Source organism: Oncorhynchus tshawytscha, unplaced genomic scaffold (genome assembly GCF_018296145.1).
Source record: "Oncorhynchus tshawytscha isolate Ot180627B unplaced genomic scaffold, Otsh_v2.0 Un_contig_11018_pilon_pilon, whole genome shotgun sequence".
Taxonomy (NCBI): Eukaryota; Metazoa; Chordata; class Actinopteri; order Salmoniformes; family Salmonidae; genus Oncorhynchus; species Oncorhynchus tshawytscha.
In genome coordinates, this window is record NW_024609768.1 from 405,065 (window position 1) to 432,426 (window position 27,362).

Below are 27,362 nucleotides of genomic sequence, written 5' to 3' on the forward strand. Positions count from 1 at the left end.
ATGGGAAATTATGTAAATATATCACTAGCCACTTTAAACAATGCTACCTTATATAATGTTACTTACCCTACATTATTCATCTCATATGCATACGTATATACTGTACTCTATATCATCGACTGCATCCTTATGTAATACATGTATCACTAGCCACTTTAACTATGCCACTTTGTTTACATACTCATCTCATATGTATATACTGTACTCGATACCATCTACTGTATCTTGCCTATGCTGCTCTGTACCATCACTCATTCATATATCCTTATGTACATATTCTTTAACCCCTTACACTGTGTATAAGACAGTAGTTTTGGAATTGTTAGTTAGATTACTTGTTGGTTATTACTGCATTGTCGGAACTAGAAGCACAAGCATTTTGCTACACTCGCATTAACATCTGCTAACCATGTGTATGTGACAAATAAAATTTGATTTGATTTGGTAACTGTCCTCTGAGCCTCTATAACCACACCCTATGGTAACTGTCCTCTGAGCCTCTATAAAACACCCTATGGTAACTGTCCTCTGAGCCTCTATAACCACACCCTATGGTAACTGTCCTCTGAGCCTCTATAACCACACCCTATGGTAACTGTCCTCTGAGCCTCTATAACCACACCCTATGGTAACTGTCCTCTGAGCCTCTATAACCACACCCTATGGTAACTGTCCTCTGAGCCTCTATAACCACACCCTATGGTACCTGTCCTCTGAGCCACCATAATCACAACCAGTCGGACAGTACTGTTTCCGTTGAATTGAACGATGCACCGCACTGTCATTCCGAACACAATCCTGGGGCTTGCGAAGGTCACGTTCTACCAACGAGCCACACAGGACGTGTCTTCCAGCAGAGAGATGTTTCTCTCACCTTTGTGCACCACCTGGTGTCTCTTCAGAACGCACAGCCACAGGAAACGCTTCCCGCAGACGGAACACTGGTGGGGTTTGTCTTCGCTGTGGATCTTCAGGTGGATCCTCAGGCTGGTCGGCGAGGTGAACGTCTTGCCACACTCCGAACAGCGGTACGGTCTGTCCGAGGTGACTGCTTTAATGACAACATCATAGAGGTTAAACCGCTGCAGTACACAAAGGAGAGAACAGCACCACCAGCGCATACAGGATTAGACATATATGGGCAATTCCATTTTAACTGGAGACAGATTTTTGTTTTATTTTTTACGTAAAATGTACGCTCTACTAAAAAAACAACAAAAAAAATAGATTTTTAACAAACATACAACTTTATGCACAAGGACTACGTTTACACTGAACATTTGACCCCCAAAAAACACATTTACTGGAAGAACTGTGAGGGAGTTTGGTAGGAGTTGTGAGGGCGTTTGGTAGGAGTTGTGAGGGCGTTTGGTAGGAGTTGTGAGGGAGTTTGGTAGGAGTTGTGAGGGAGTTTGGTAGCGGAATTTCAGTCAAATCTCCCTCAGTTTATTTACGTGACCCGGTTTTCTTAAAGACTGCATAAAGAACGCTGTGTCGGTTACTCTGCATAAAGAACGCCGTGTCGGTTACTCTGTATAAAGAACGCCGTGTCGGTTACTCTGCATAAAGAACGCCGTGTCGGTTACTCTGCATAAAGAACGCCGTGTCGGTTACTCTGCATAAAGAACGCCGTGTCGGTTACTCTGCATAAAGAACGCCGTGTCGGTTACTCTGCATAAAGAACGCCGTGTCGGTTACTCTGCATAAAGAACGCCGTGTCGGTTACTCTGCATAAAGAACGCCGTGTCGGTTACTCTGCATAAAGAACGCCGTGTCGGTTACTCTGCATAAAGAACGCCGTGTCGGTTACTCTGCATAAAGAACGCCGTGTCGGTTACTCTGCATAAAGAACGCCTCGGTTACTCTGCATAAAGATCCTCCTCTACATATGTGGGTATTATGATCCAACATCCTCCTCTACATATGTGGGTATTATGATCCAACATCCTCCTCTACATATGTGGGTATCCAACATCCTCCTCTACATATGTGGGTATTATGATCCAACATCCTCCTCTACATATGTGGGTATTATGATGCAACATCCTCCTCTACATATGTGGGTATTATGATCCAACATCCTCCTCTACATATGTGGGTATTATGATCCAACATCCTCCTCTACATATGTGGGTATTATGATCCAACATCCTCCTCTACATATGTGGGTATTATGATCCAACATCCTCCTCTACATATGTGGCTGTTATGATCCAACATCCTCCTCTACATATGTGGGTATTATGATCCAACATCCTCCTCTACATATGTGGGTATCCAACATCCTCCTCTACATATGTGGGTATTATGATCCAACATCCTCCTCTACATATGTGGGTATTATGATCCAACATCTGTGGGTATTATGATCCAACATCCTCCTCTACATATGTGGGTGTTATGATCCAACATCCTCCTCTACATATGTGGGTATTATGATCCAACATCCTCCTCTACATATGTGGGTATTATGATGCAACATCCTCCTCTACATATGTGGGTATTATGATCCAACATCCTCCTCTACATATGTGGGTATCCAACATCCTCCTCTACATATGTGGGTATTATGATCCAACATCCTCCTCTACATATGTGGGTATTATGATCCAACATCCTCCTGGGTATTATTCTACACACGGGCAATTATTTAAATCTGCTCCGCAGCAAAATTGGCACATTTGCACATTTGGTTCATCCGAAGCGAAATCTGCACGAATGTTTTACAAGTTTGGTACTATACTGAACTATACTCCACAGTACAGGACTGTTTGGTACTATACTGAACTATAATCTACAGTACAGGACTGTATGGTACTATACTGAACTATACTCCACAGTACAGGACTGTATGGTACTATAATCCACAGTACTGGACTGTACTCTACTCTGTGTTCGGTAATTTCAGTGTAGGAAAGGATGAAACAGCGTCTGTGCCACCAGTAAGTACAGATAGTAACGTTAGTATAAATCCCCTCGCACGGTCCCCGCAGTCGGACAATTTTCCCTTGGCTTCTGGAAGGAAATGCTGTTGGCATGCTCAACCGGTGACGCTCATTCAACCGGTTCTCCCCATTAAGCAACCGGTCGGAGGCCGAGCCTTCTCTGGTCTCTCCTCCTCCCGTTACGGGGTCTGAGACGCCGAAGCTTCCCACCATTAGCTCTGACGAATTGAAAACCCTTGTCATTGGTGACTCCATTACCCGCAGTATTAGACTTAAAACGAATCATCCAGCGATCATACACTGTTTCCCCAGGGGCAGGGCTACCGACGTTAAGGCTAATCTGAAGATGGTGCTGGCTAAGGCTAAAACTAGCGAGTGTAGAGAGTATACAGATATTGTTATCCACGTCGGCACCAACGATGTTAGGATGAAACAGTCAGAGGTCACCAAGCGCAACATAGCTTCAGCGTGTAAATCAGCTAGAAAGATGTGTCGGCATCGAGTAATTGTCTCTGGCCCCCTCCTCCCATCTCAATCGCTGGTTGAAAACTTTTCTGCCCCTAGATTGAGGCACAGATTGAGGCACAGACACGGTCTAAATCAGACATAAGGAAGTGGATGGTGGCAAATTTACTAATTTTAAGCTCGGACAAAACAGAGATTCTAGTTCTTGGTCCCAAGAAACAATGAGATCTTCTGTTGAATCTGACAATTAATCTTGATGGTTGTACAGTCATCTCAAATAAAACTGAAGGACCTCGGCGTTACTCTGGACCTTGATCTCTCTTTTGACGAACATATCAAGACTGTTTCAAGGATTGAGTCACTGACGTGATCTTTCTGTCCAGGTTGGTGCCCCCACTCGGGTTTGTGCCGTGGGGGAGATCTTCGTGGGCTATACTCGGTCTTGTCTCAGGATAGTACGTTGGTGGTTGAAGATATCCCTCTAGTCGTGTGGGGGCTGTGCTTTGGCAAAGTGGGTGGGGTTATATCCTTCCTGTTTGGCCCTGTCCGGGTGTATCGTCGGACGGGGCCACAGTGTTTCCCGACCCCTCCCGTCTCAGCCTCCAGTATTTATGCTGCAATTGTTTATGTGTTGGGGGGCTAGGGTCAGTCTGTTAAATCTGGAGTATTTTTACTGTCTTATCCGGTGTCCTGTGTGAATTTAAGTATGCTCTCTCTAATTCTCTCTCTCTTTTTCTCTGTCTCTCTCTCGGAGGACCAGAGCCCTAGGACCATGCCTCAGGACTACCTGGTCTGATGACTCCTTGCTGTCCCCAGTACACCTGGTCGTGCTTCTGCTCCAGTTTCAACTGTTCTGCCTGCGGCTCCTGAACCCTGACCTGTTCACCGGAAGTGCTACCTTGTCCCGGACCTTCTGTTTTCAACTCTCTAGAGACATCAGGAGCGGTAGAGATACTCTTAATGATCAGCTATGAAAAGCCATCTGATATTTACTCCTGAGGTGCTGACCTGTTGCACCCTCTACAACCACTGTGATTATTATTATTATTATTATTATCATCATCATCATCTGACCATGCTGGTCATTTATGAACGTTTGAACATCTTGGCCATGTTCTGTTATAATCTCCACCCGGCACAGCCAGAAGAGGACTGGCCACCCCTCATAGCCTGGTTCCTCTCTAGGTTCTGGCCTTTCTAGGGAGTTTTTCCTAGCCACCGTGCTTCTTCACCTGCATTGCTTGCTGTTTCGGGTTTTAGGCTGGGTTTCTGTACAGCACTTTGAGATATCAGCTTATGTAAGAAGGGCTTTATAAATACATTTAATTGATTGATTTGTGACCCAACTGAGGTTTGTAACTATAGGTTTGTAACTATTATAGTCTATTCAATTGCAGAAATTCTGTTACCTATTTTTTTTTTTTTTTGGGGGGTTCAAAGAATTTCGAATTCATAAACAAAATTGATATCAGTAAAAACACTATAGCTAAATTGGTAGGTCTACATTTACTTGTTACATTTGTGAACTTTCATCATCCTCCTTATGGAGGGAGAGACATTAGGAAATATCTTAAACATATGTGGTTTTTAGTAACGAGTAGTTGTGGTTAGTTGGGTTTTTACTTCAATATTATTAGTGTTTTTATGTATTTCTGATACCTTCTCAGACTTTTTCTGGTAGATGTTTTTTAGGAACCCTTGTCCATCCAATAAGCCAGTGCTTATTCACATTTTTGGGGATGGAAAATGGTTCAAATGTATGTATGCCTTAATTTCTTAATTTCTTCAACCTTAATAACCTTAATTTCTTCAAAATATAGACTCTCTGCTTTCATTTCACACACAATTTGACTCCAATGAACTTCACGTTGGTGCTCATGGGGTCATTTTACATGGGAATGAACCTACACTGTATAGATCAACATATTTAACTGATAAACAGGTGCACTGGTGTGGACACGTTGATTGACAGTGTTCCAACAGAGAGATGTGTGTGAGGAGCGACGCCGGGTGTTTGAGGAGTGACGCCGGGTGAGAGAGAGGAGCGACGCCGGGTGAGAGAGAGAGGAGCGACGCCGGGTGAGAGAGAGGAGCGACGCCAGGTGAGAGAGAGAGGAGCGACGCCGGGTGAGAGAGAGAGGAGCGACGCCGGGTGAGAGAGAGAGGAGCGACGCCGGGTGAGAGAGAGAGGAGCGACGCCGGGTGAGAGAGAGAGGAGCGACGCCGGGTGAGAGAGGAGCGACGCCGGGTGAGAGAGAGGAGCGACGCCGGGTGAGGGAGGAGCGACGCCGGGTGAGGGAGGAGCGACGCCGGGTGAGGGAGGAGCGACGCCGGGTGGGGAGGAGCGACGCCGGGTGGGTGAGGAGCGACGCCGGGTGAGAGAGGAGCGACGCCGGGTGAGAGAGGAGCGACGCCGGGTGTGAGAGGAGCGACGCCGGGTGAGAGAGGAGCGACGCCGGGTGAGAGAGGAGCGACGCCGGGTGAGAGAGAGGAGCGACGCCGGGTGAGAGAGGAGACGCCGGGAGAGAGAGAGAGAGCGACGCCGGGTGAGAGAGGAGCGACGCCGGGTGAGGGAGGAGCGACGCCTGGTGAGAGAGGAGCGACGCCGGGTGAGAGAGGAGCGACGCCGGGTGAGAGAGGAGCGAGGCCGGGTGGGTGAGGAGCGACGCCGGCTGAGAGAGGAGCGACGCCGGGTGAGAGAGGAGCGACGCCGGGTGAGAGAGGAGCGACGCCGGGTGAGAGAGGAGCGACGCCGGGTGAGAGAGGAGCGAGGCCGGGTGGGTGAGGAGCGACGCCGGCTGAGAGAGGAGCGACGCCGGGTGAGAGAGGAGCGACGCCGGGTGAGAGAGGAGCGATGCCGGGTGAGAGAGGAGCGACGCCGGGTGAAAGAGGAGCGACGCCGGGTGTGAGAGGAGCGACGTTGGGTGTTTGGGTGTCTCTCTTACCTTTGTGGATCATCTGGTGTCTCTTCAGGTCTGTGGATCGTAGGAAGCGCTTCCCACAGAAGGAGCACTGGTGGGGTTTCTCTCCGCTGTGTCTCTGCAGGTGAGTCTTCAGGCTGCTTGGTGCAGTGAACCGTTTACCACACTGGGAGCAGAGGAACGGTCTCTCTTTGTCTGAGCTGGCACCCTCTCCTGTTTCTATAACAACATCACAGGGGTTAAACAGGAGTCCCTGGACACAGCCCTTAGCCGTGGTATATTGGCCATATATCACAAACCCCCAAGGTGCCTTATTGCTGTTATAAACTGGTTACCAACGTAATTAGAGCAGTAAAAATACATATGTCATACCCGTGGTATACGGTCTGATAAACCACGGCTGTTAGCCAATCAGCATACAGGGCTCGAACCACCCAGTTTATTATACTGTATACAACACTATGCATTGGTATGTAGGAAGGTAGAAAGGGAAGATGACTCCTCTTAGACCCCTTTCAATGTAAACTGATCAGGAGTTATTTGGTTAGGGGACACAGTTTAGTACATACAAGATTGACAGCTATAAGCAGTCACTCAGCCCTCTGTGCCCTTCTCAAAAGTAGTGCTCTATATAGGGAACTGGGTTCCATGAAACTGGTCTCTGATGTTCTGATCAGGGATTACCTGGTTGGTCCTGTCCCCAACCTCCTGAGTCATCTGAAACTGGTCTCAATATACTGTAGCTCCCTCTGGATGTTTTGATCAGTGATTAATTACCTGGGTTGGTCCTGTCCCCATCCTCCTCCTCTCTGTCCCCAACCTCCTCCTCTCCATCCTCCTCCTCCTCCTCTCTGTCCCCAATCTCCTCCTCTCCATCCTCCTCCTCTCTGACCCCCTCCTCCTCTTCTTCTCTTTTAACAGTAACAAGTCCTGTAAAACGTCAAACCAAAAGATCTAAAACACTTTATAATATAAATGCCTCCCATCAGTACTCCACCAGAGTGTTAAGGGAATTTTTATCAATGATGACTAATTATGTATACATTTCAATCAGGACTGACTAGTCCAAATGCTATAATGTACTGTACATAATGAATTTTCTCTCTTGCTCCCATTCCCAAAGATATATAATATAGTCAGGAGTTTAGTAACAATGATGGTCTGTTCCTTTGTACAAATGAATGAACTATCTCCAGACTGTCTAGAATGCTGATTTACAGTGGCTGACCTTGGCTTTAGGAGAGGAGGCTCGAGAACTACAGGGCCTCTCTACTGGTGTCATGAAGAGATAGAACATTTAGGAAACGCTGACGTCATTTTCAGTTTATAACCTGCGGTAAAATGTGTATGTAGTGCAGTACTCTCTTGAATTAAACGCTATTACCTGACTTTTAAAACTGGTCTCGATCTATTTCATGCATAATTAATACATTTACAAGTTATTAATGAAAATAGAGAGAGTGCGAATTTGGTTTTGGCTACAAAACATATAGGAATTTAGAATTCCTCTAACACAGAGTGAGCTCAAACTTGGTTCCCTGAAGAATCAAGAGCTCCTTGGGGGGGACGACACATTCTGGTACTCTGCTGCAGTTCTGTGGAACTGAACCTGAAAAGTGTCACTTATGGAAATATCTGTAAAGTAACGTAAAGGTGTGATTAGGGGTAAGCTATTCTTTCAAGAGGTGACTCTTAAAACGAGCACCTATGTGCTGTTAATTGTTCTAAGTTGTTGTATATATATTTTGTAATTGATGATACTGTTGTTTTAAATTTCATTGAGAATAATGTGTAAATCAGGCCCACCTGCCATCTCACAGGACCACAATGGAAATAATAACCTGCCATCTCACAGGACCACAGTGGAAATAATAACCTGCCATCTCACAGGACCACAGTGGAAATAATAACCTGCCATCTCACAGGACCACAGTGGAAATAATAACCTGCCATCTCACAGTGGAAATAATAACCTGCCATCTCACAGGACCACAATGGAAATAATAACCTGCCATCTCACAGGACCACAGTGGAAATAATAACCTGCCATCTCACAGTGGAAATAATAACCTGCCATCTCACAGGACCACAGTGGAAATAATAACCTGCCATCTCACAGTGGAAATAATAACCTGCCATCTCACAGGACCACAGTGGAAATAATAACCTGCCATCTCACAGTGGAAATAATAACCTGCCATCTCACAGTGGAAATAATAACCTGCCATCTCACAGGACCACAATGGAAATAATAACCTGCCATCTCACAGTGGAAATAATAATGCCATCTCACATCCACAGTGGAAATAATAACCTGCCATCTCACAGGACCACAGTGGAAATAATAACCTGCCATCTCACAGTGGAAATAATAACCTGCCATCTCACAGGACCACAGTGGAAATAATAACCTGCCATCTCACAGGACCACAGTGGAAATAATAACCTGCCATCTCACAGGACCACAGTGGAAATAATAACCTGCCATCTCACAGTGGAAATAATAACCTGCCATCTCACAGGACCACAATGGAAATAAGCCTTTGGACCTCAGTGTTTTTATCCTGAATAATTGTTTGTGTTATATTATGTTATATTATGTTATGTTATATTATGTTATGTTATATTATGTTATATTATGTTATGTTATATTATGTTATATTATATTATGTTATATTATGTTATATTATGTTATGTTAATAATGTTATCTTATAGTGGAAATATTATGTTATCTTACAGGACCACAGTGGAAATAATAATGTTATCTTATATTGGAAATAATAACCTGCCATCTTATAGGACCACAATGGAAATAAGTTTTGGACCTCAGTGTTTTTATCCTGAATAATTGTTTGTGTTATATTATGTTATATTATGTCATGTTGTGTTGTGTCATCTTGTGTCATGTCGTGTTGTGTGATGTCATGTCATGTGTCATGTCATGTTATGTTGTGTTGTCTTCAGCTGGAGCAGACTACTACTTTTAATTACCTAATCAATATTCACATGATAAGGTCTTGGGATAATACATACATCTAGTCTATACCCTGGCTAGTGTACGTATTACCTGGGTTGGCCACACCTCCTCCTTCCTGGTCCTCCTCTTCTTCCATATCTACTGGAACAAGATCAACATCACACATATTGGTCTGTGTCCGGAATGACACACTATTCCCCATATAGTGCACTACATGCTGTGCAATACTCTGCACTATAGCAGACCTGGGTTCAAATAGTATTTGAAACCATTCCAATGCTTCATCTGTGCTTGATTGAGCTTGCCTGGAGCAATTGAACCAAATGGGATAGTCCCAAAAGTGTCACCCCGCCCCCCTGGCTATTTGGCCTTCCAGGCAGGCTCAACCAAACGCTGAAGGATTTGAATGTTTTAAATGATTTGTTATATAATTTTTTTAAAACTAGATTAGGATGTAACCTCTCTCTCTAAAAACTCCTATTAGGATGTAACCTAGCAACCTAAAACTCCTATTAGGATGCAACCTAAAAACTCCTATTATGATGCAACCTAAAAACTCCTATTAGGATGCAACCTAGCAACCTAAAAACTCCTATTAGGATGTAACCTAGCAACCTAAAACTCCTATTAGGATGTAACCTAGCAACCTAAAAACTCCTATTAGGATGTAACCTAGCAACCTAAAACTCATATTAGGATGTAACCTAGCAACCTAAAACTCATATTAGGATGCAACCTAGCTCTCTGTAACTCGAGGCAGCATTCTGCCTTCTCCCTACAGTTTTCAGCCATCAGCGTCGCCCGCGACTGGCTGGTGTGAACTACAGTCCCGACGCTGTGTTTTAACGTTGAGAAACATCAATAATCATCGCTTGAGAGATAAGGCTTTCAAAACAAATGGCCCTTATCTTTCATCGGCGAGAAAGAATCCTTCAAATACTGTAGCAGTTACAGATCCATACAGCTATGGAGCCTCCATCCTACTAAACTACACTGTAGTAGTAACAGATCCATACAGTCTCCATCCTACTAAACTACACTGTAGTAGTAACAGATCCATACAGCCTCCATCCTACTAAACTACACTAAACAGATCCATACAGCCTCCATCCTACTAAACTACACTGTAGTAGTTACAGACCCATACAGCCTCCATCCTACTAAACTACACTGTAGCAGTTACAGACCCATACAGCCTCCATCCTACTAAACTACACTGTAGCAGTTACAGATGCCTCCATCCTACTAAACTACACTGTAGCAGTTACAGATGCCTCCATCCACTAAACTACTAGTAGTAACAGATCCATACAGCCTCCATCCTACTAAACTACACTGTAGTAGTAACAGATCCATACAGCCTCCATCCTACTAAACTACACTGTAGTAGTAACAGATCCATACAGTCTCCATCCTACTAAACTACACTGTAGCAGTTACAGATGCCTCCATCCTACTAAACTACACTGTAGCAGTTACAGATGCCTCCATCCTACTAAACTACACTGTAGTAGTAACAGATCCCAGCTATGGAGCCTCCATCCTACTAAACTACACTGTAGTAGTAACAGATCCATACAGTCTCCATCCTACTAAACTACACTGTAGCAGTTACAGACCCATACAGCCTCCATCCTACTAAACTACACTGTAGTAGTTACAGACCCATACAGCCTCCATCCTACTAAACTACACTGTAGCAGTTACAGATGCCTCCATCCTACTAAACTACACTGTAGCAGTTACAGACCCATACAGCCTCCATCCTACTAAACTACACTGTAGCAGTTACAGACCCATACAGCCTCCATCCTACTAAACTACACTGTAGTAGTTACAGACCCATACAGCCTCCATCCTACTAAACTACACTGTAGTAGTTACAGACCCATACAGCCTCCATCCTACTAAACTACACTGTAGCAGTTACAGATCCATACAGCCTCCATCCTACTAAACTACACTGTAGTAGTTACAGATGCCTCCATCCTACTAAACTACACTGTAGCAGTTACAGACCCATACAGCCTCCATCCTACTAAACTACACTGTAGTAGTAACAGATCCATACAGCCTCCATCCTACTAAACTACACTGTAGCAGTTACAGAAGCCTCCATCCTACTAAACTACACTTCCACTACTCTTCCCGAGTTACACTTACACACAGGTGTTTGGAGCATGCTAAGACAGCTAATTGGCACAGGTGGTCACCTCTTGTATTCCATCTGTTTTCCATAAACAAGCGCTGTAACTTGAAGATATGTCCGTATGGGAACAATAACCCTATCAAGGTGTGTACCAATTTAACCTTTTGTTTTTTTTGTTGAAAATTATAAAAAGGTCCTTATCCTTCCAAAACGGTACCACAAGCAATTTGTGTTAATATTCAGATTGAGTGTTTGGGCTCTTAACAAAACTCCCCCCTGTACAGAAGACGCCTTCATCCAATGTCTTCTGTAATGGAACTGAGAGTTAGGATCGGGTCTAGATGTAACCCAGTGGCAGGTGTAGGCATCTTAGACTCACCCGAGTCAACGTTACCGTCTTCCCTCTCCTGTTCTACTCCCCCGCTCTCTTCCTCGGTTCTTCTCTCATCCTCCTCTTCCTCTTTTTTCACAATCACATTGAGCTCCAGTGTTTGACTGCAGTCCTCCAGTTTCACTGACGCCATCTCTTGACCTGGCTGTGAGCTTTTCTGGGCCGGACTCGGTTCAGTCATGGTATACTAGAGGCGGATGCTTTTTAAGAAAGGAAAATAGATATGTTAATGTAATTAATATAATATATAAAACATTAAAATATATATAAATCACAATGGGAAGAACCGACTTTCATGCCAGGGAAAGCGCTGCAGATAAACAATTAGCTAAAGGCCATTTCACCAATCACCATGCTTGTATAGGCTAAATGGTGATGTAATGTACGACCGCGCAAAATAATGTAGTCTTTCTACGTACAGTGTTTTCACTCCGACATAATTCATTCATATGGAGTTCCTCCCCTGAACTGTAATGGATTTTTATCGATAACGTTCCTGGCCAGAACAACAACCGAGACAGCCCAACGGACCGTGGCTGTCTACAACCACACTGTTCAACATCTTCCACATCGCCGACCGACAATTAAACGTTAACTGTAAGTTTCAGCGTCTGTTTATAGTTTAAATTACTATAGTCAAAACGACAGATTACCTGATACCACTGGTCTTTTATTGTTTGATTAGACTCTGAGCATGGAGAATCGGATGAGCCAGTACAGTAAACTTCCGCCTGCGCGCAGGATGGGAAAGGGCGTCATGTTCACGGGCGTCATGTAAGCGCAGGCGTCGGCCATCACACCGACCGATTCGCAACCCTCCTCCCAGTTTATCAATAAAAGACCAGCGATTTCAGGTAATCCGAAAATGCTTTCATGATCATTTAAACGATAAACAACAGATGAACATTACAGTAAACGTTTATTGTCAATCGGTAATGTGGTAGATTGCAGCTGTTGAATTAGTGTCAGTTTTGTCGGGCTTGCAGCGGTTGTTGTGGTTTCCTTCTGTCATGTTAATTTTTTATATTTTTTACTCAGGGTCGTTATCGATACAAGCCATTACATAGGTGAGGACTCAAAATGAATGTATATCTGAGTAAGAGTATGGTACTGTGTAAAAAAAAAGTGCTGATTAGTTAAATGCCCCTTATTGTTTTACTGTAGCGCTTGTTGCACAAGCAAGAAAACTGACTCCTCACACCGTGACAAATATAATGAAAAGAGGATACCAAGTCAGTATGTGTATATATATATATATACTACCGTTCAAAAATGTGCATTCACTTAGAAATGTCCTTGTTTTCCATTGAAACATACATGAAATTAGTTGCAAAATGAATAGGAAATATAGTCAAGACGTTGACAAGGTTATAAATAATGATTTTTAATTGAAATAATAATTGTGTCCTTCAAACTTTGCTTTAATCAAAGAATCCTCCATTTGCAGCAATTACAGCCTTGCAGACCTTTTTCATTCTAGTTGTCAAGTTGTTGAGGTAATCTGAAGAGATTTCACCCCATGCTTCCTGAAGCACCTCCCACAAATTGGATTGGCTTGATGGGCACTTCTTATGTACCATACGGTCAAACTGCTCCCCCAACAGCTCAATAGGGTTGAAATACGGTGCCTGTGCTGGCCACTCCATTATAGACAGAATACCAGCTGACTGCTTCTTCCCTAAATAGTTATTGCGTAGTTTGGAGCTGTGCTTTGGGTCATTGTCCTGCTGTAGGAGGAAATTGGCTCCAATTAAGCGCCGTCCACAGGGTATGGCATGGCGTTGCAAAATGGAGTGATAGCCTTCCTTCTTCAAGATCCCTTTTACCCTGTACAAATCTCCCACTTTACCACCACCAAAGCACCCCCAGACCATCACATTCCCTCCACCATGCTTGACAGATGGCGTCAAGAACTCCTCCAGCATCTTTTCATTTTTCTGCGTCTCACGAATGTTCTCCTTTGTGATCCGAATATCTCAAACTTAGATTTGTCTGTCCATAACACTTTTTTTCCAATCTTCCTCTGTCCATTGTCTGTGTTCTTTTGCCCATCTTAATCTTTTATTTTTATTGGTCAGTCCGAGATGTCTTTTTCTTTGCAACAATGCCTAGAAGGCCAGGATCACGGAGTCGCCTCTTCAATGTTGACATTGAGACTGGTGTTTTGCGGGTACTGTTTAATGAAGCTGCCAGTTGAGGACTTGTGAGGCGTCTGTTTCTCAAACTAGACACTTTAATTTACTTGTCCTCTTGCTCAGTTGTGTACCGAGGCCTCCCACTCCCCTTTCTATTCTGGTTAGGGCCAGTTTGTGCTGTTCTGTGAAGGGAGTAGTACACAGCGTTGTTCGAGATCTTCAGTTTCTTGGCAATTTCTCACATGGAATAGCCTTCATTTCTCAGAACAAGAATAGACTGACGAGTTTCAGAAGAAAGTTATTTGTTTCTGGCCATTTTGAGCCAGTAATCAAACCCACAAATGCTGATGCTCCAGACACTCAACTAGTCTAAAGAAGGCCAGTTTTATTGCTTCTTTAAATAGCACAACTGTTTTCAGCTGTGCTAAAATAATTGCAAAAGTGTTTTCTAATGATCAGTTAGCCTTTTTAAAATGATAAACTTGGATTAGCTAACACAGCGTTCCAGGGGAACACAGGAGTGATGGTTGCTGATAATGGGCCTCTGTACGCCTATGTAGATATCCCATTACAAATCAGCCGTTTCCAGCTACAATAGTCATTTACAACATTAACAATGTCTACAATGTATTTCTGATCCATTTTAATGGATAAATTGTTTTGCTTTTCTTTCAAAAGCAAGTACATTTCTAAGTGACCCCAAACTTTTGAACGGTAGTGTGTGTGTATATTATATATGTTTTTCTGTTCATTTATTTCATTTCTGAACAACACTTAGATTTTAGTTTTTTGATTCAGACACATTTTTTTGAATAAAAAAAGCATCCAGTCCACTTCATACCATGTCTGAACTGGGTTCTGGCTGCAGTGTTCATACCATGTCTGAACTGGGTTCTGGCTGCAGTGTTCATACCATGTCTGAACTGGGTTCTGGCTGCAGTGTTCATACCATGTCTGAACTGGGTTCTGGCTGCAGTGTTCATACCATGTCTGAACTGGGTTCTGGCTGCAGTGTTGCAGTCCAGACAAGCTCACAACAGGGTCCAGAGATGGCATCAGTGAAGCTGGAGGACTGCAATAAAACACTGGAGCTCAATGTGATTGTCAAAGAGGAGGAGGAGGAGCGAGAAATCGAGGAGGAGGAGGAGGAGGAAGAAGAGGATGAGGAAGATAGTGACATTGACTCTGGTGAGTCCAGGTTGGCTACGCCAACATTTTGGTTCCATCATCGCCCTTAAAGGCCAGATCTGGGTTCAAATAGGATTTAAAAACGTTCAAATACGTTCAGTGTTTGTTGGAGCCTCGCTGACGTGTCAGCTAGTTAAGTGGGGTGATGGTCACTTTTGAGACTATTCCGTTTGGTTCAAATGGACCAGGCACATATTGATTTCAGTCAAGCACAGACGCATTTTCAATTCGAATTGAACCCATGGCTACTATTGTCATGGCTACTATTGTCATGGCTACTATTGTCATGGCTACTATTGTCTAGTGTGGCGCACACAGCATGTGTAGTCCCAAAATAACCCCTAAGCCCCTGTTTTGATGTTGTTCAAGTAGATATGGAAGAAGAGGAGGACCAGAAAGGAGGAGGTGTGGCTAACCCAGGTAATATATTACAATAGAAAGAGAACTAACCCAGGTAATATATTACAATAGAAATAAAGCCTATTATATTATTATTATTACTATTATAATTATTACTATTATAATTATTACTATTATTATTATTACTATTATTATTATTATTATTATTATTACTATTATAATTATTACTATTATTATTATTATTACTATTATTATTATTACTATTATTATTATTATTATTATTACTATTATTATTATTATTACTATTATTATTATTATTATTATTATTACTATTATTACTATTATAATTATTACTATTATTATTATTATTATTATTGCTATTATTATTATTACTATTATTATTATTATTATTATTATTATTACTATTATTATTATTATTATTATTATTATTATTATTATTACTATTATTATTATTATTATTATTATTATTATTATTATTATTATTATTATTATTATTATTATTATTATTATTATTATTATTATTATTATTATTATTATTATTACTATTATTATTACTATTATAATTATTACTATTATTATTATTATTATTACTATTATTATTGCTAGTATTATTACTACAATTACTATTATTACTACTATTATTATTACTACTACTACTACTACTACTATTACTACTACTACTACTACTACTACTATTATTATTACTATTATTATTACTACTACTATTACTACTACTACTACTACTACTACTACTACTATTATTATTACTACTACTACTACTACTATTATTATTACTATTATTATTATTACTATTACTACTATTATTACTACTACTACTACTACTACTATTATTATTACTATTATTACTACTACTACTACTATTATTATTACTATTACTATTATTACTACTACTATTACTACTACTACTACTACTATTATTACTACTACTACTACTACTACTACTATTATTATTACTATTATTATTACTACTACTATTACTACTACTATTATTATTATTATTATTACTACTACTATTATTATTACTATTATTACTACTACTACTACTACTACTATTATTATTACTATTATTATTACTACTACTATTACTACTATTATTACTACTACTACTACTACTACTATTATTATCACTATTATTATTACTACTACTATTACTACTATTATTACTGCTACTACTACTACTACTACTATTATTATTACTACTACTACTACTACTATTACTATTACTATTATTATTACTACTACTACTACTACTACTACTACTACTATTATTATTACTGCTACTACTACTACTATTATTATTACTATTACTACTACTATTATTATTACTACTACTACTATTATTACTACCACTACTACTACTACTACTACTACTATTATTACTACTACTATTATTATCACTACTACTACTACTATAATTACTACTACTACTACTACTACTACTATTATTATTACTATTATTATTACTACTACTACTACTACTATTATTACTACTACTACTACTATTATTATACTACTACTACTACTACTATTACTACTACTACTACTACTACTACTACTACTACTATTATTACTACTACTACTACTACTACTACTACTACTACTACTACTACTATTATTACTACTACTACTACTACTACTACTATTACTACTACTACTACTACTACTACTATTATTACCACTACTACTACTACTACTACTACTACTACTACTATTATTACTGCTACTACTACTACTACTACTATTATTACTATTATTATTATTACTGCTACTACTACTACTACTACTACTATTATTACTATTACTACTAATACTAATACTACTATTATTATTACTATTATTATTATTACTGCTACTACTACTACTACTATTATTATTACTACTACTATTATTACTGCTACTACTACTACTACTACTATTACTACTACTACTAATACTACTATTATTATTACTATTATTATTATTACTGCTACTACTACTACTACTATTATTATTATTACTGCTACTACTACTAATAATAATAATAATAATAATAATATTATTATTATTACTATTATTACTATTATTATTATTTATTTATTTTTAAAAATGTTTTTTTTATTACTATTATTATGTGAAGATCTATTATAAAGTTTTAATGAACATTGTGTTCCAGTCTTATTGGTTTGATGTTTTACAGGACTTGTTATTGTTAAAAGAGAGGATGAGGAGGAGAGGGACAGAGAGAAGGATGAAGAGGAGGAGGAGGAAGGTGTGGATAGGACCAAGCCAGGTAATCACTGATCAGAACATGCATCCAGAGGAGGAGGTGGGGGATGGAGAGGAGGAGGAAGGTATAGATGGGACCAAGCCAGGATTTATTTAAACACATGACCAATTCATATACACATTAATATACAATAAACACATTTAACTACCCATTAATATACAATAAACCATTCAACTATCCACATATATACAATAAACACATTCAACTATTCCCATTAATATACAATAAACACATTCAACTACCCATTTATATACACATTAATGTACATTCATAAACACATTAATATACAATAAACACATTCAACTACCCATTAATATACAATAAACACATTCAACTACCCATTCAACTACCCATTCATACACATATTAATATACAATAAACAAACTACCCATTCATATACATATTCATATACAATAAATACATTAAACTCCACATTTATATACACATTAATATGCAAAGTGCTGTACAGAAACCCAGCCTAAACCCCCAAACAGCAAGCAATGCAGGTGTAGAAGCACAGTGACTAGGAAAAATTCCCTAGAAAGGCCAAAACCTAGAAAGAAACCTAGAGAGGAACCAGGCTATGAGGGGTTCTGGGGCCCCACAAGGGTGTGTTCTCAGCCCTCTCCTGTACTCCCTGTTCACCCAAGACTGCGTGGCCATGCACGTCTCCAACTCAAGCATGAAGTTTGCAGACGACACTACAGTGGTAGGCTTGATTACCAACAATGACAAGACGGCCTACAGAGAGGAGGTGAGGGCCCTCGGAGTGTGGTGTCAGGAAAATAACCTCTCACTCAATGTCAACAAAACAAAGGAGATGATCGTGTACTTCAGGAAACAGCAGTGGGAGCACCCCCCTTTCCACATTGACGGGTCAGCAGTGGAGAAGGTGGAAAGTTAAGTTCCTCTGCGTACACATCACGGACAAACTGAAATGGTCCACCCACACAGACAGCATGGTGAAGAAGCTGAAGAAATTTGGCTTGTTACCTAAAACCCCCACAAACTTCTACAGATGCACAATCGAGAGCATCCTGTCAGGCTTTATCACCACCTGGTAGGGCAACTACACTTCCCATAACCGAAAGGCTCTCCAGAGGGTAGTGCGGTCTGCACAACGCATCACCGGGGGCAAACTACCTTCCCTCCAGGACACCTACCCCACCCGATGTCACAGGAAGGCCAAAAAGATAATCAAGGACAACAACCACCTGAGCCACTGCCTGTTCACCCCGCTATCATCCAGAAGGCGAGGTCAGTACAGGTACATCAAAGCTGGGACCGAGAGGCTGAAAAACAGCTTCTATCTCAAGGCCATCAAGACTGTTAAACAGCCATCACTAACATAGAGAGGCTGCAGCCAACATACAGACTCAAATCACTGACCACTTTAATAAATGGATTTAATAATGTTATCACTAGTCGCTTTAAATAATGCCACTTTAATAAATGGATTTAATAATGTTATCACTAGTCACTTTAAATAATGCCACTTAATATGTTTACATATCTTACATTACTCATCTCATATGTATATATACTGTATGTTATACCATCTATTGCATCGTGCCTATGCATTACTCATCTCATATGTATATATACTGTATGTTATACCATCTATTGCATCGTGCCTATGCATTACTCATCTCATATGTATATATACTGTATGTTATACCATCTATTGCATCGTGCCTATGCATTACTCATCTCATATGTATATATACTGTATTTTATACCATCTATTGCATCTTGCCTTTGCCGCACGGCCATCGTGCATCCATATATTTATATGTACATATTCTTATTCCATCCCCTTACATTGTGTGTGTGTATAAGGTAGTCGTTGTGAATTTGTTAGATTACTTGTTAGATATTACTGCACTGTCGTAACTAGAAGCACAAGCATTTCGCTACACTCGCATTGACATCTGCTAACCATGTGTATGTGACAAATAAAATGTGATTTTATTTAAACCCATTAAACTACCCATTAATTTACATCAATATACAATAAACCCATTAAACTACACATTCATATACACATTAATATACAATAAACCCATTAAACTACCCATTCATATACACATTAATATACAATAAACCCATTAAACTACCCATTCATATACACATTAATATACAATAAACCCATTAAACTACCCATTCATATACACATTAATATACAATAAACCCATTAAACTACCCATTCATACACACATGAATATACAATAAACTCATTAAACTACCCATTCATATACACATTTATAAACAATAAACCCATTAAACTACCCATTCATATACATATTAATATACAATAAACCCATTAAACTACAATAAACCCATTAAACGACCCATTCATATACACATTAATATACAATAAACCCATTAAACTACCCATTCATATACACATTAATAAACAATAAACCCATTAAACTACCCATTCATATACACATTAATATACAATAAACCCATTAAACTACCCATTCATATACACATTAATATACAATAAACTCATTAAACTACCCATTCATATACACATTAATAAACAATAAACCCATTAAACTACCCATTCATATACATATTAATATACAATACACCCATTAAACTACAATAAACCCATTAAACTACCCATTCATATACACATTAATATACAATAAACCCATTAAACTACCCATTCATATACACATTAATATACAATAAACCCATTAAACTACCCATTCATATACACATTAATATACAATAAACCTATTAAACTACCCATTCATATACACATTAATATACAATAAACCTATTAAACTACCCATTAATATACAATAAACCCATTAAACTACCCATGAATATACAATAAACCCATTAAACTACCCATTCATATACCCATTCACCCACAACAAACATGCACGCAAAACTCAATCATCAAAAACAGACACACAGTGGTAGGTACCTATTAAAACTTGATACCATTAAACTACCCATTCATATACAACGAAGACGGCCATTACAAGGAGGTGACATCTGTGGTGTCAGGAAAATAAACCCATTAAACGTACCAAAACTAACCATCTGTAACAATAAACCAGAGGGAAACCCCCATACCACATCTGATAACAATAAACCCATTAAACTACCCATTAATATACACATCAAGACCCATTAAACTACCCATTCACAGACCATCTGAAATACAGAAGGCCCTCTAAAACCATCAAAGGCTGAAAAACCCCTTGTCACCATCTGAAAGGCACTACAAAGGTCTACAACAACCATCTGAAAGGCCCTAGCGGGCTGTTTCAGTTCAACCAAAGGCAACTGCAGAACAATGAAGACAGATTCTCCATCTGAGGGTCAGTGCGAAGGTCAACAGCACAACCATCAGTGTCATCCGGGGGCAAACTACCCTGCCCTCCAGGTCACCTAACCACCCATCTTCAAATGGGGCGGCTAGAGGGTCCCGGGAAGGCCATAAAGATCATCAAGGACTAGTCAACCTGACAAGGTAACAACCATCTGCCTGTTCACCCCCTGCCAACCAGAAACTGAAGGTCCTACAGGTCATCAAAGCTGGGAAAACTGAAAAAATTTGTTCTTAAGTTTCAGCCAACAAAGACTTTTAAACAATGAAGACAGATTAACATGAGCCTTGTCAGCTGCCAAGGCAACTGTCAATGACACAGTGATCTGTACAGGTGAACAGCCACTTTAAGAAGTGAGGAGGGAATCAGAAGACCAAGCATTTGATTCAAATATATCACTAGCCAGTTTAGGACAGTAATGCGGAACCTGACAAGGTACAAATCTGTTAGTTACCCTCAACCCATTGTTCATTCATGAAAATACGTTGTTCTTAACTGACTTGGTAAAATTATTAATCATGAATGCATTCATTAAAATAGGAGATGTATCACTAGCCACTTTAACTATGCCACTTGGTTTACATACTTCATCTCATATGTATATACTGTACAGATATCATCTACTGTATCTTTGCTGCTCTGTACCATCACTCATTCATATATCCTTATGTACATATTCTTTATCCCCTTACACTGTGTATGACAGTAGTTTTTTTGGAATTGTTAGTTAGATTACTTGCTCGTTATTACTGCATTGTCGGAACTAGAAGCACAAGCATTTGCTTGGGAGCAGGTTAACATCTGCTAACCATGTGTATTCAAATTCAGGATGATTTGATTTTGCCTGCTTGGGAGCAGGTTAGTTCTGAAGGATTCATTCAGGATAGAGTTGGCCTGCTTGGGAGCAGGTTAGTTCTAAATTCATTCAGGATAGAGTTGGCCTGCTTGGGAGCAGGTTAGTTCTGAAGGATTCATTCAGGATAGAGCAAAACTTGGGAAGGGTTCTAGATTCATTCAGGATAAAATGGTTAACAGGTTAGTTCTGAAAGGATTCATTAGAGAGTTGGCCCCTTGGGAGCAGGTTAGTTCTGAAAGGATTCATTCAGGATAGAGTTGGCCTGCTTGGGAGCAGGTTAGTTCTGAAGGATTCATTCAGGATAGAGTTGGCCTGCTTGGGAGCAGGTTAGTTCTGAAAGGATTCATTCAGGATAGAGTTAGCCCCCTGGGAGCAAGTTCAGGACCATCATTCAGGATAGAGTAGAAGGCCTGCCTGGGAGCAGGTTAGTTCTGAAAGGATTCATTCAGGATAGAGTTTCAGTTGGGAACAAAGGTTAGTTCTGAAGGATTCATTCAGGATAGAGTTAGCCTGCCCGGGAGCAGGTTAGTTCTGAAGGATTCATTCAGGATAGAGTTGGCCTGCTTGGGAGCAGGTTAGTTCTGAATGATTCATTCAGGATAGAGTTGGCCTGCTTGGGAGCAGGTTAGTTCTGAATGATTCATTCAGGATAGAGTTGGCCTGCCCGGGAGCAGGTTAGTTCTGAAGGATTCATTCAGGATAGAGTTGGCCTGCCCGGGAGCAGGTTAGTTCTGAAGGATTCATTCAGGATAGAGTTGGCCTGCTTGGGAGCAGGTTAGTTCTGAATGATTCATTCAGGATAGAGTTGGCCTGCCCGGGAGCAGGTTAGTTGGTGAAGGATTCATTCAGGATAGAGTTGGCCTGAGGTTAGTTGGTGAAGGATTCATTCAGGATAGAGTTGGCCTGAGGTTAGTTGGTGAAGGATTCATTCAGGATAGAGTTGGTCTAAGGTTAGTTCTGAAGGATTCGCTGCCATAGAAATGTAACTGACTAAAAGGTGAGCCACATTCATATGACTGGTTGTCCTTTTAAATAATTTTCAAACCAGCTACATGCAGCCTGGTCCAGGCCTCAGAATAAGTTGTGTAGTATTTATTGGGATCCTCAATTAGCCCCTCTTTCTGGGGTCCAAACAGGAAATAAAACACAACAAATAAAATACATGATATCCATAAAATATACATAACACTCTCCTGCCTCTGCCTCACGCTTCAGAAACAGGAGATGCCTCCTGTCCTATGAGCTGTTCCGGCTTGTACAGGCCAAGGCTTGTGGAAGGCTACTTACCGACATACAGTGCATTCGCAAAGTATTCAGACCACTTGACTTTCCCCACATTTTGTTACACTACAGCTTTATTCTAAAATATATTAAACTAATTTGAAAAAATCCTCATCAATCTACACACAACACCCCATAATGACGAAGCAAAAACAGGTTTTCAGAAATGTTTGCAAATATATTAAAAATTAAAACAGAGACCCTTTGCTAGGAGACTCGAAATTGAGCTTAGGTGCATCCTGTTTCCATTGATCATCCTTGATGTTTCTACATCTTGATTGGAGTCCACCTGTGGTAAATGTAATTGATTGGACATGATTTGGAAAGGCACACACCTGTCTATATAAGGTCCCACAGTTGACAGTGCATGTCAGAGCAAAGACCAAGCCATGAGGTCGAAGGAATTGTCCTTAGAGCTCAGAGACAGGACTGTGTCACGACACAGATATGGGGAAGGGTTTCCTAGAGCCAACTGGCCGAACTGAGCAATCGGGGAGAAGGGCCTTGGTCAGGGAGGTGACCAAGAACCCAATGGTCACTCTGACAGAGCTCCAGAGTTCCTCTGTGGAGATGGGAGAACCTTCCAGAAGGACAACCATCTCTGCAGCACTCCACCAATCAGGCCTTTATGGTGGAGTGGCCAAACAGAAGCCACTTCTCAGTAAAAGGCACATGACAGCCAAAAGGCACCTAAAGACTCAGACCGTGAGAAACAAGATTATCTGGTCTGATGAAACTAAGATTGAACTCTTTGGCCTGAATGCCAGCGTCACGTCTGGAGGAAACCTGGCACCATCCTTATGGTGAAGCATGGTGGTGGCAGCATTATGCTGTGGGGATGTTTTTCAGCGGGAGGGACTGGGAGACTAGTCAGGATCGAGGGAAAGATGAACGGAGCAAAGTACAGGGAGATCCTTGATGAAAACCTGCTCCAGAGTACTCAGGACCTCAGACTGGGGCGAAGGTTCGCCTTCCAACAGGACAACGACCTTAAGCACACAGCCAAGACAACACAGGAGTGGCTTCGGGACAAGTCTCTGAATGTCCCTGAATGGCCCAGCCAGAGCCCAGTAATCGCTGATCAGAACATACATCTAAGAGGAAGAGGAAGGTGTGGGTAGGACCAACTCAGATCAGAATATACATTTAGGAGAAGTCAACTATCCTTTCTACCTTTTTAGATACCGATGCATAGTATAGCATATAAAATAGAAAACAAGTGTTTAACCCCTGTAATGTTGCCATTAAAACAGGAGAGGGTGCCAGCTCTGACCCAGACAGCCTTGGGGACCCTGACCCGGAGAGACCGTACCTCTGCTCCCAGTGCGGCAAGCGGTTTACTGCAGCCAGCAGCTTGAAGATACACATGATGACCCACAGCGGAGAGAAACCCCACCATTGTTCCGTTTGTGGGAAGGCCTTCTTGCGATCCTATGACCTGAGACGACACCAGGTGGTTCACAAAGGTGAGAGAAACACCCATACCCTGATGTTAAACTATTTGATTGACTGTGGTACAGGTACACTATTGTGTAACACAATGAATTTGAAGATGATCTCCACTGTTTGCTTGTTAGCTAGCTATCCAGACAGCTTAAAAAAATAGCTGCCAACATTCCATTAAAACAATGCAGTCAATCCACAGCTGTACACTTTCTGACATCAGTTGTTGATAGGACTTAGACAAGTTGTAAATGCAAGTACTGATATTGTATTGTATAAAAACACTCACTGCTTTCCAAGAGAGCACACATTGAGACATTGTGGGTTTGTTTACATATATTTTAGAGGCTAATTATACGGAAAATGTGTTTAAAGCCTGTATAAACTGTATTTATAATTATATGACCAATATTTTAGGTCGACTAATTATATTACCCAATTTCTGATGCATCACGTGCCTTTTATTTTCCTGCGTCAGTTAAAGCAGGAAATGCATCACCTACTGCCATTCATTCCAATTAGACTGGGTTGGATTTCTCCCTGACCAAGATGGCTGCCATTTTCAGACCATTATGGAACTTTGAGGGTTCACAACACAGCCCCTCTAGTAATTGAGTAGGATCTCTATGGGTGCAGGTACATGGTATTGTAGCAAATTTGGGGTGTATCTCCGACCAGTATGCAAACTGGGTCCAGGAGACTGTCAACCCAACAGTGATCTGAACCGCTTGATGAGGTTGCTAGGTGTTGGGTTAAGGTCGCTATAGTATTTTACTGTATGTACAGTATACTGTTAAACATGCAAGTGATGCTGTTCTCTCCTCTCTGTCCTAGCAGCGTCTCTAACCCCTATAATGTTGTCATTGAAACAGGAGAGGTTGCCAGATCTGACACAGACCTCTCTGAGAAGCACCACCGCTGCTCCGAGTGCGGAAAGAGGTTCCTCACAAAGACGCGGCTGAACAGACATGCGCTGATTCACAGCGGAGAGAAACCACATCAGTGCTCTGTCTGCGGGAAGTGTTTCTTACGACCCGACGACCTGAGGAGACACATGACCATCCACACCGGAGAGAAAACCAAGCACGTCTGCCATCCGTGTGGGAAAACCTTCACCTTGCTACGGCACCTCAAGATCCACCAGCGAGTCCATACAGGAGAGAAACCATACCACTGCTCCAAGTGCCCGGAGAGTTTCGCCCACCTGTTGGAGTATAGGAAGCACAGACAGACCCACCGTATCGAGAAACCATACCACTGTGATGACTGTGGCAAGATGTTCTCCCACTTCAGAACCCTCAAGGTTCATCGTCTGATCCACACAGGAGAGAACCTCCACCACTGCTCCTACTGCGGGAAGGGCTTCACAATCAGAGGGAACCTCAACACCCACCTACTGACCCACACGAAGGAGAAACCGCATCAGTGCCCCATCTGCGGACAACGCTTCGCCAGATCCCAGTGCCTGAAAAAACACAAGCTCAAGAAGTTACACATGGAAGAGGTCCTCTACCACATCTGCGACTGCGGTAAGAGCTTCACGGATGTAGAGAAGCTGCAGACGCATGCAAGGACACACTTGAAGAACCTTGAGAAGAGGTTCTGCTGCTCGTACTGCGGTCGTACGTTCGTACGGGCTGGTGACCTTCAAAGCCACCAGAGAACACACACTGGAGAGAAACCGTACGTCTGCACTATATGCGGGACCCGTTTCGCCCAGTCTGGGAACCTGAGAGTGCACCAGATCACGCACACTAAAGAGAGGCCGTACCCTTGTACTGTCTGTGATAAGGGGTTCACCACACCGGGGAGTCTGAAGGTGCACATGAGGCTCCATACAGGGGAGAAGCCGTACGTCTGTAGCCTGTGTGGGAAAGGGTTCCATGTACCCAAATTGCTGAAGAAACACCAGGAGCATCACACAAGTGAGATGACAGCCTCCTTGGACATGACATAGGAAAAGCCTTCAATTTGTCTGGAGGACTTTTATTTTGGAAAACACATGTCCTCAATGAGACCAGTGGCCAGTACTTTAGTCACTGAGGCCTATCCTTTCTCAATTCATCTTTCCTCAATTATCTCGCATCCTCTCTCCTCACCTCCTCAACTGTATTGGAGGAGAATATCTAAAGTCCCTCCCCTCAGACCTTCTTCTCCAATGAGTTTTGAGAAGAAGCTGAGGAGAGAGAATGCAAAGACTTGAGGACTGATGAATTGAGAAAAAAAATCCAGGTTTCTCTGCTGCTCTCATTAACACTAGCATCGCTGGGCCTCGGGCACGTACCAGTGGAACGTCTACATTTGAAACAGTCTATAAATCCATTTAAGGACATGAGTTTTCAAATTAAGAGTCATCTGAAATTGTGCTCCAAATGTGCTTTTCAACATCTCACTAGTCATGACTGAATTTGTAGTGCTTCATTTAGTGATACAGCCTTCATAAAGCTACTCTAGGTTAACAACATATATGAAGACAGTAATGATATATATAATGATGTGTTACATCATGTGTTGCCCTCTTTAGGTAGCCTAGTGGTTAGAGCATTGGGCCAGTAACTGAAAGGTTGCTAGATCGAATCCCTGAGCTGACAA

At 41.3% G+C, this 27,362-nt stretch overlaps 2 protein-coding genes across 5 annotated transcripts; one reads left to right on the plus strand and one right to left on the minus strand.

Annotated features, from left to right (window-relative positions):
* Positions 1–418: 418 nt before the first annotated feature.
* Positions 419–12,637, minus strand: LOC112241022 (zinc finger protein with KRAB and SCAN domains 1-like). 3 transcript variants are annotated; one of them, XM_042317793.1, is made up of 6 exons: positions 12,503–12,590; positions 11,838–12,049; positions 9,400–9,450; positions 7,109–7,261; positions 6,356–6,550; positions 419–1,048 (listed from the first exon to the last, which is right to left on the minus strand). In XM_042317793.1, exons 2-6 carry the CDS (start codon positions 12,028–12,030, stop codon positions 822–824), a joined length of 819 nt encoding a protein of 272 aa, XP_042173727.1. In that variant the 5' UTR covers positions 12,031–12,049; positions 12,503–12,590; the 3' UTR covers positions 419–821. The 3 variants fall into 3 exon arrangements, with proteins under 3 accessions (XP_042173727.1, XP_042173725.1, XP_042173726.1); XM_042317791.1 differs by having other exon boundaries at positions 424–1,051; positions 12,503–12,637; XM_042317792.1 differs by having other exon boundaries at positions 425–1,051; positions 9,400–9,447; positions 12,503–12,637.
* On the plus strand, positions 12,590–27,362 carry LOC121845801 (zinc finger protein 883-like). 2 transcript variants are annotated; one of them, XM_042317783.1, is made up of 6 exons: positions 12,590–12,703; positions 14,997–15,172; positions 15,545–15,592; positions 17,751–17,843; positions 24,581–24,793; positions 25,643–27,362. In XM_042317783.1, exons 2-6 carry the CDS (start codon positions 15,034–15,036, stop codon positions 26,725–26,727), a joined length of 1,578 nt encoding a protein of 525 aa, XP_042173717.1. In that variant the 5' UTR covers positions 12,590–12,703; positions 14,997–15,033; the 3' UTR covers positions 26,728–27,362. The 2 variants fall into 2 exon arrangements, with proteins under 2 accessions (XP_042173717.1, XP_042173716.1); XM_042317782.1 differs by lacking the exon at positions 12,590–12,703 and having other exon boundaries at positions 14,732–15,172.

Excerpts from the sequence above, each read along its gene's own strand:
- LOC112241022 (XM_042317791.1), bottom strand. The coding sequence starts at position 12,030 with ATGACTGAACCGAGTCCGGCCCAGAAAAGCTCACAGCCAGGTCAAGAG. Across the intron at positions 6,551-7,108 it reads TGGGGACAGGACCAACCCAG|AAACAGGAGAGGGTGCCAGC; the intron begins GTAATTAATCAC and ends ATGTTGTTATAG. Across the intron at positions 1,052-6,355 it reads ACACCAGATGATCCACAAAG|CAGTCACCTCGGACAGACCG; the intron begins GTAAGAGAGACA and ends TTGTCATTAAAG.
- LOC121845801 (XM_042317782.1), top strand. The coding sequence starts at position 14,827 with ATGTCTGAACTGGGTTCTGGCTGCAGTGTTCATACCATGTCTGAACTG. Across the intron at positions 15,173-15,544 it reads AGATAGTGACATTGACTCTG|ATATGGAAGAAGAGGAGGAC; the intron begins GTGAGTCCAGGT and ends TTGTTCAAGTAG. Across the intron at positions 17,844-24,580 it reads TGTGGATAGGACCAAGCCAG|GAGAGGGTGCCAGCTCTGAC; the intron begins GTAATCACTGAT and ends CCATTAAAACAG.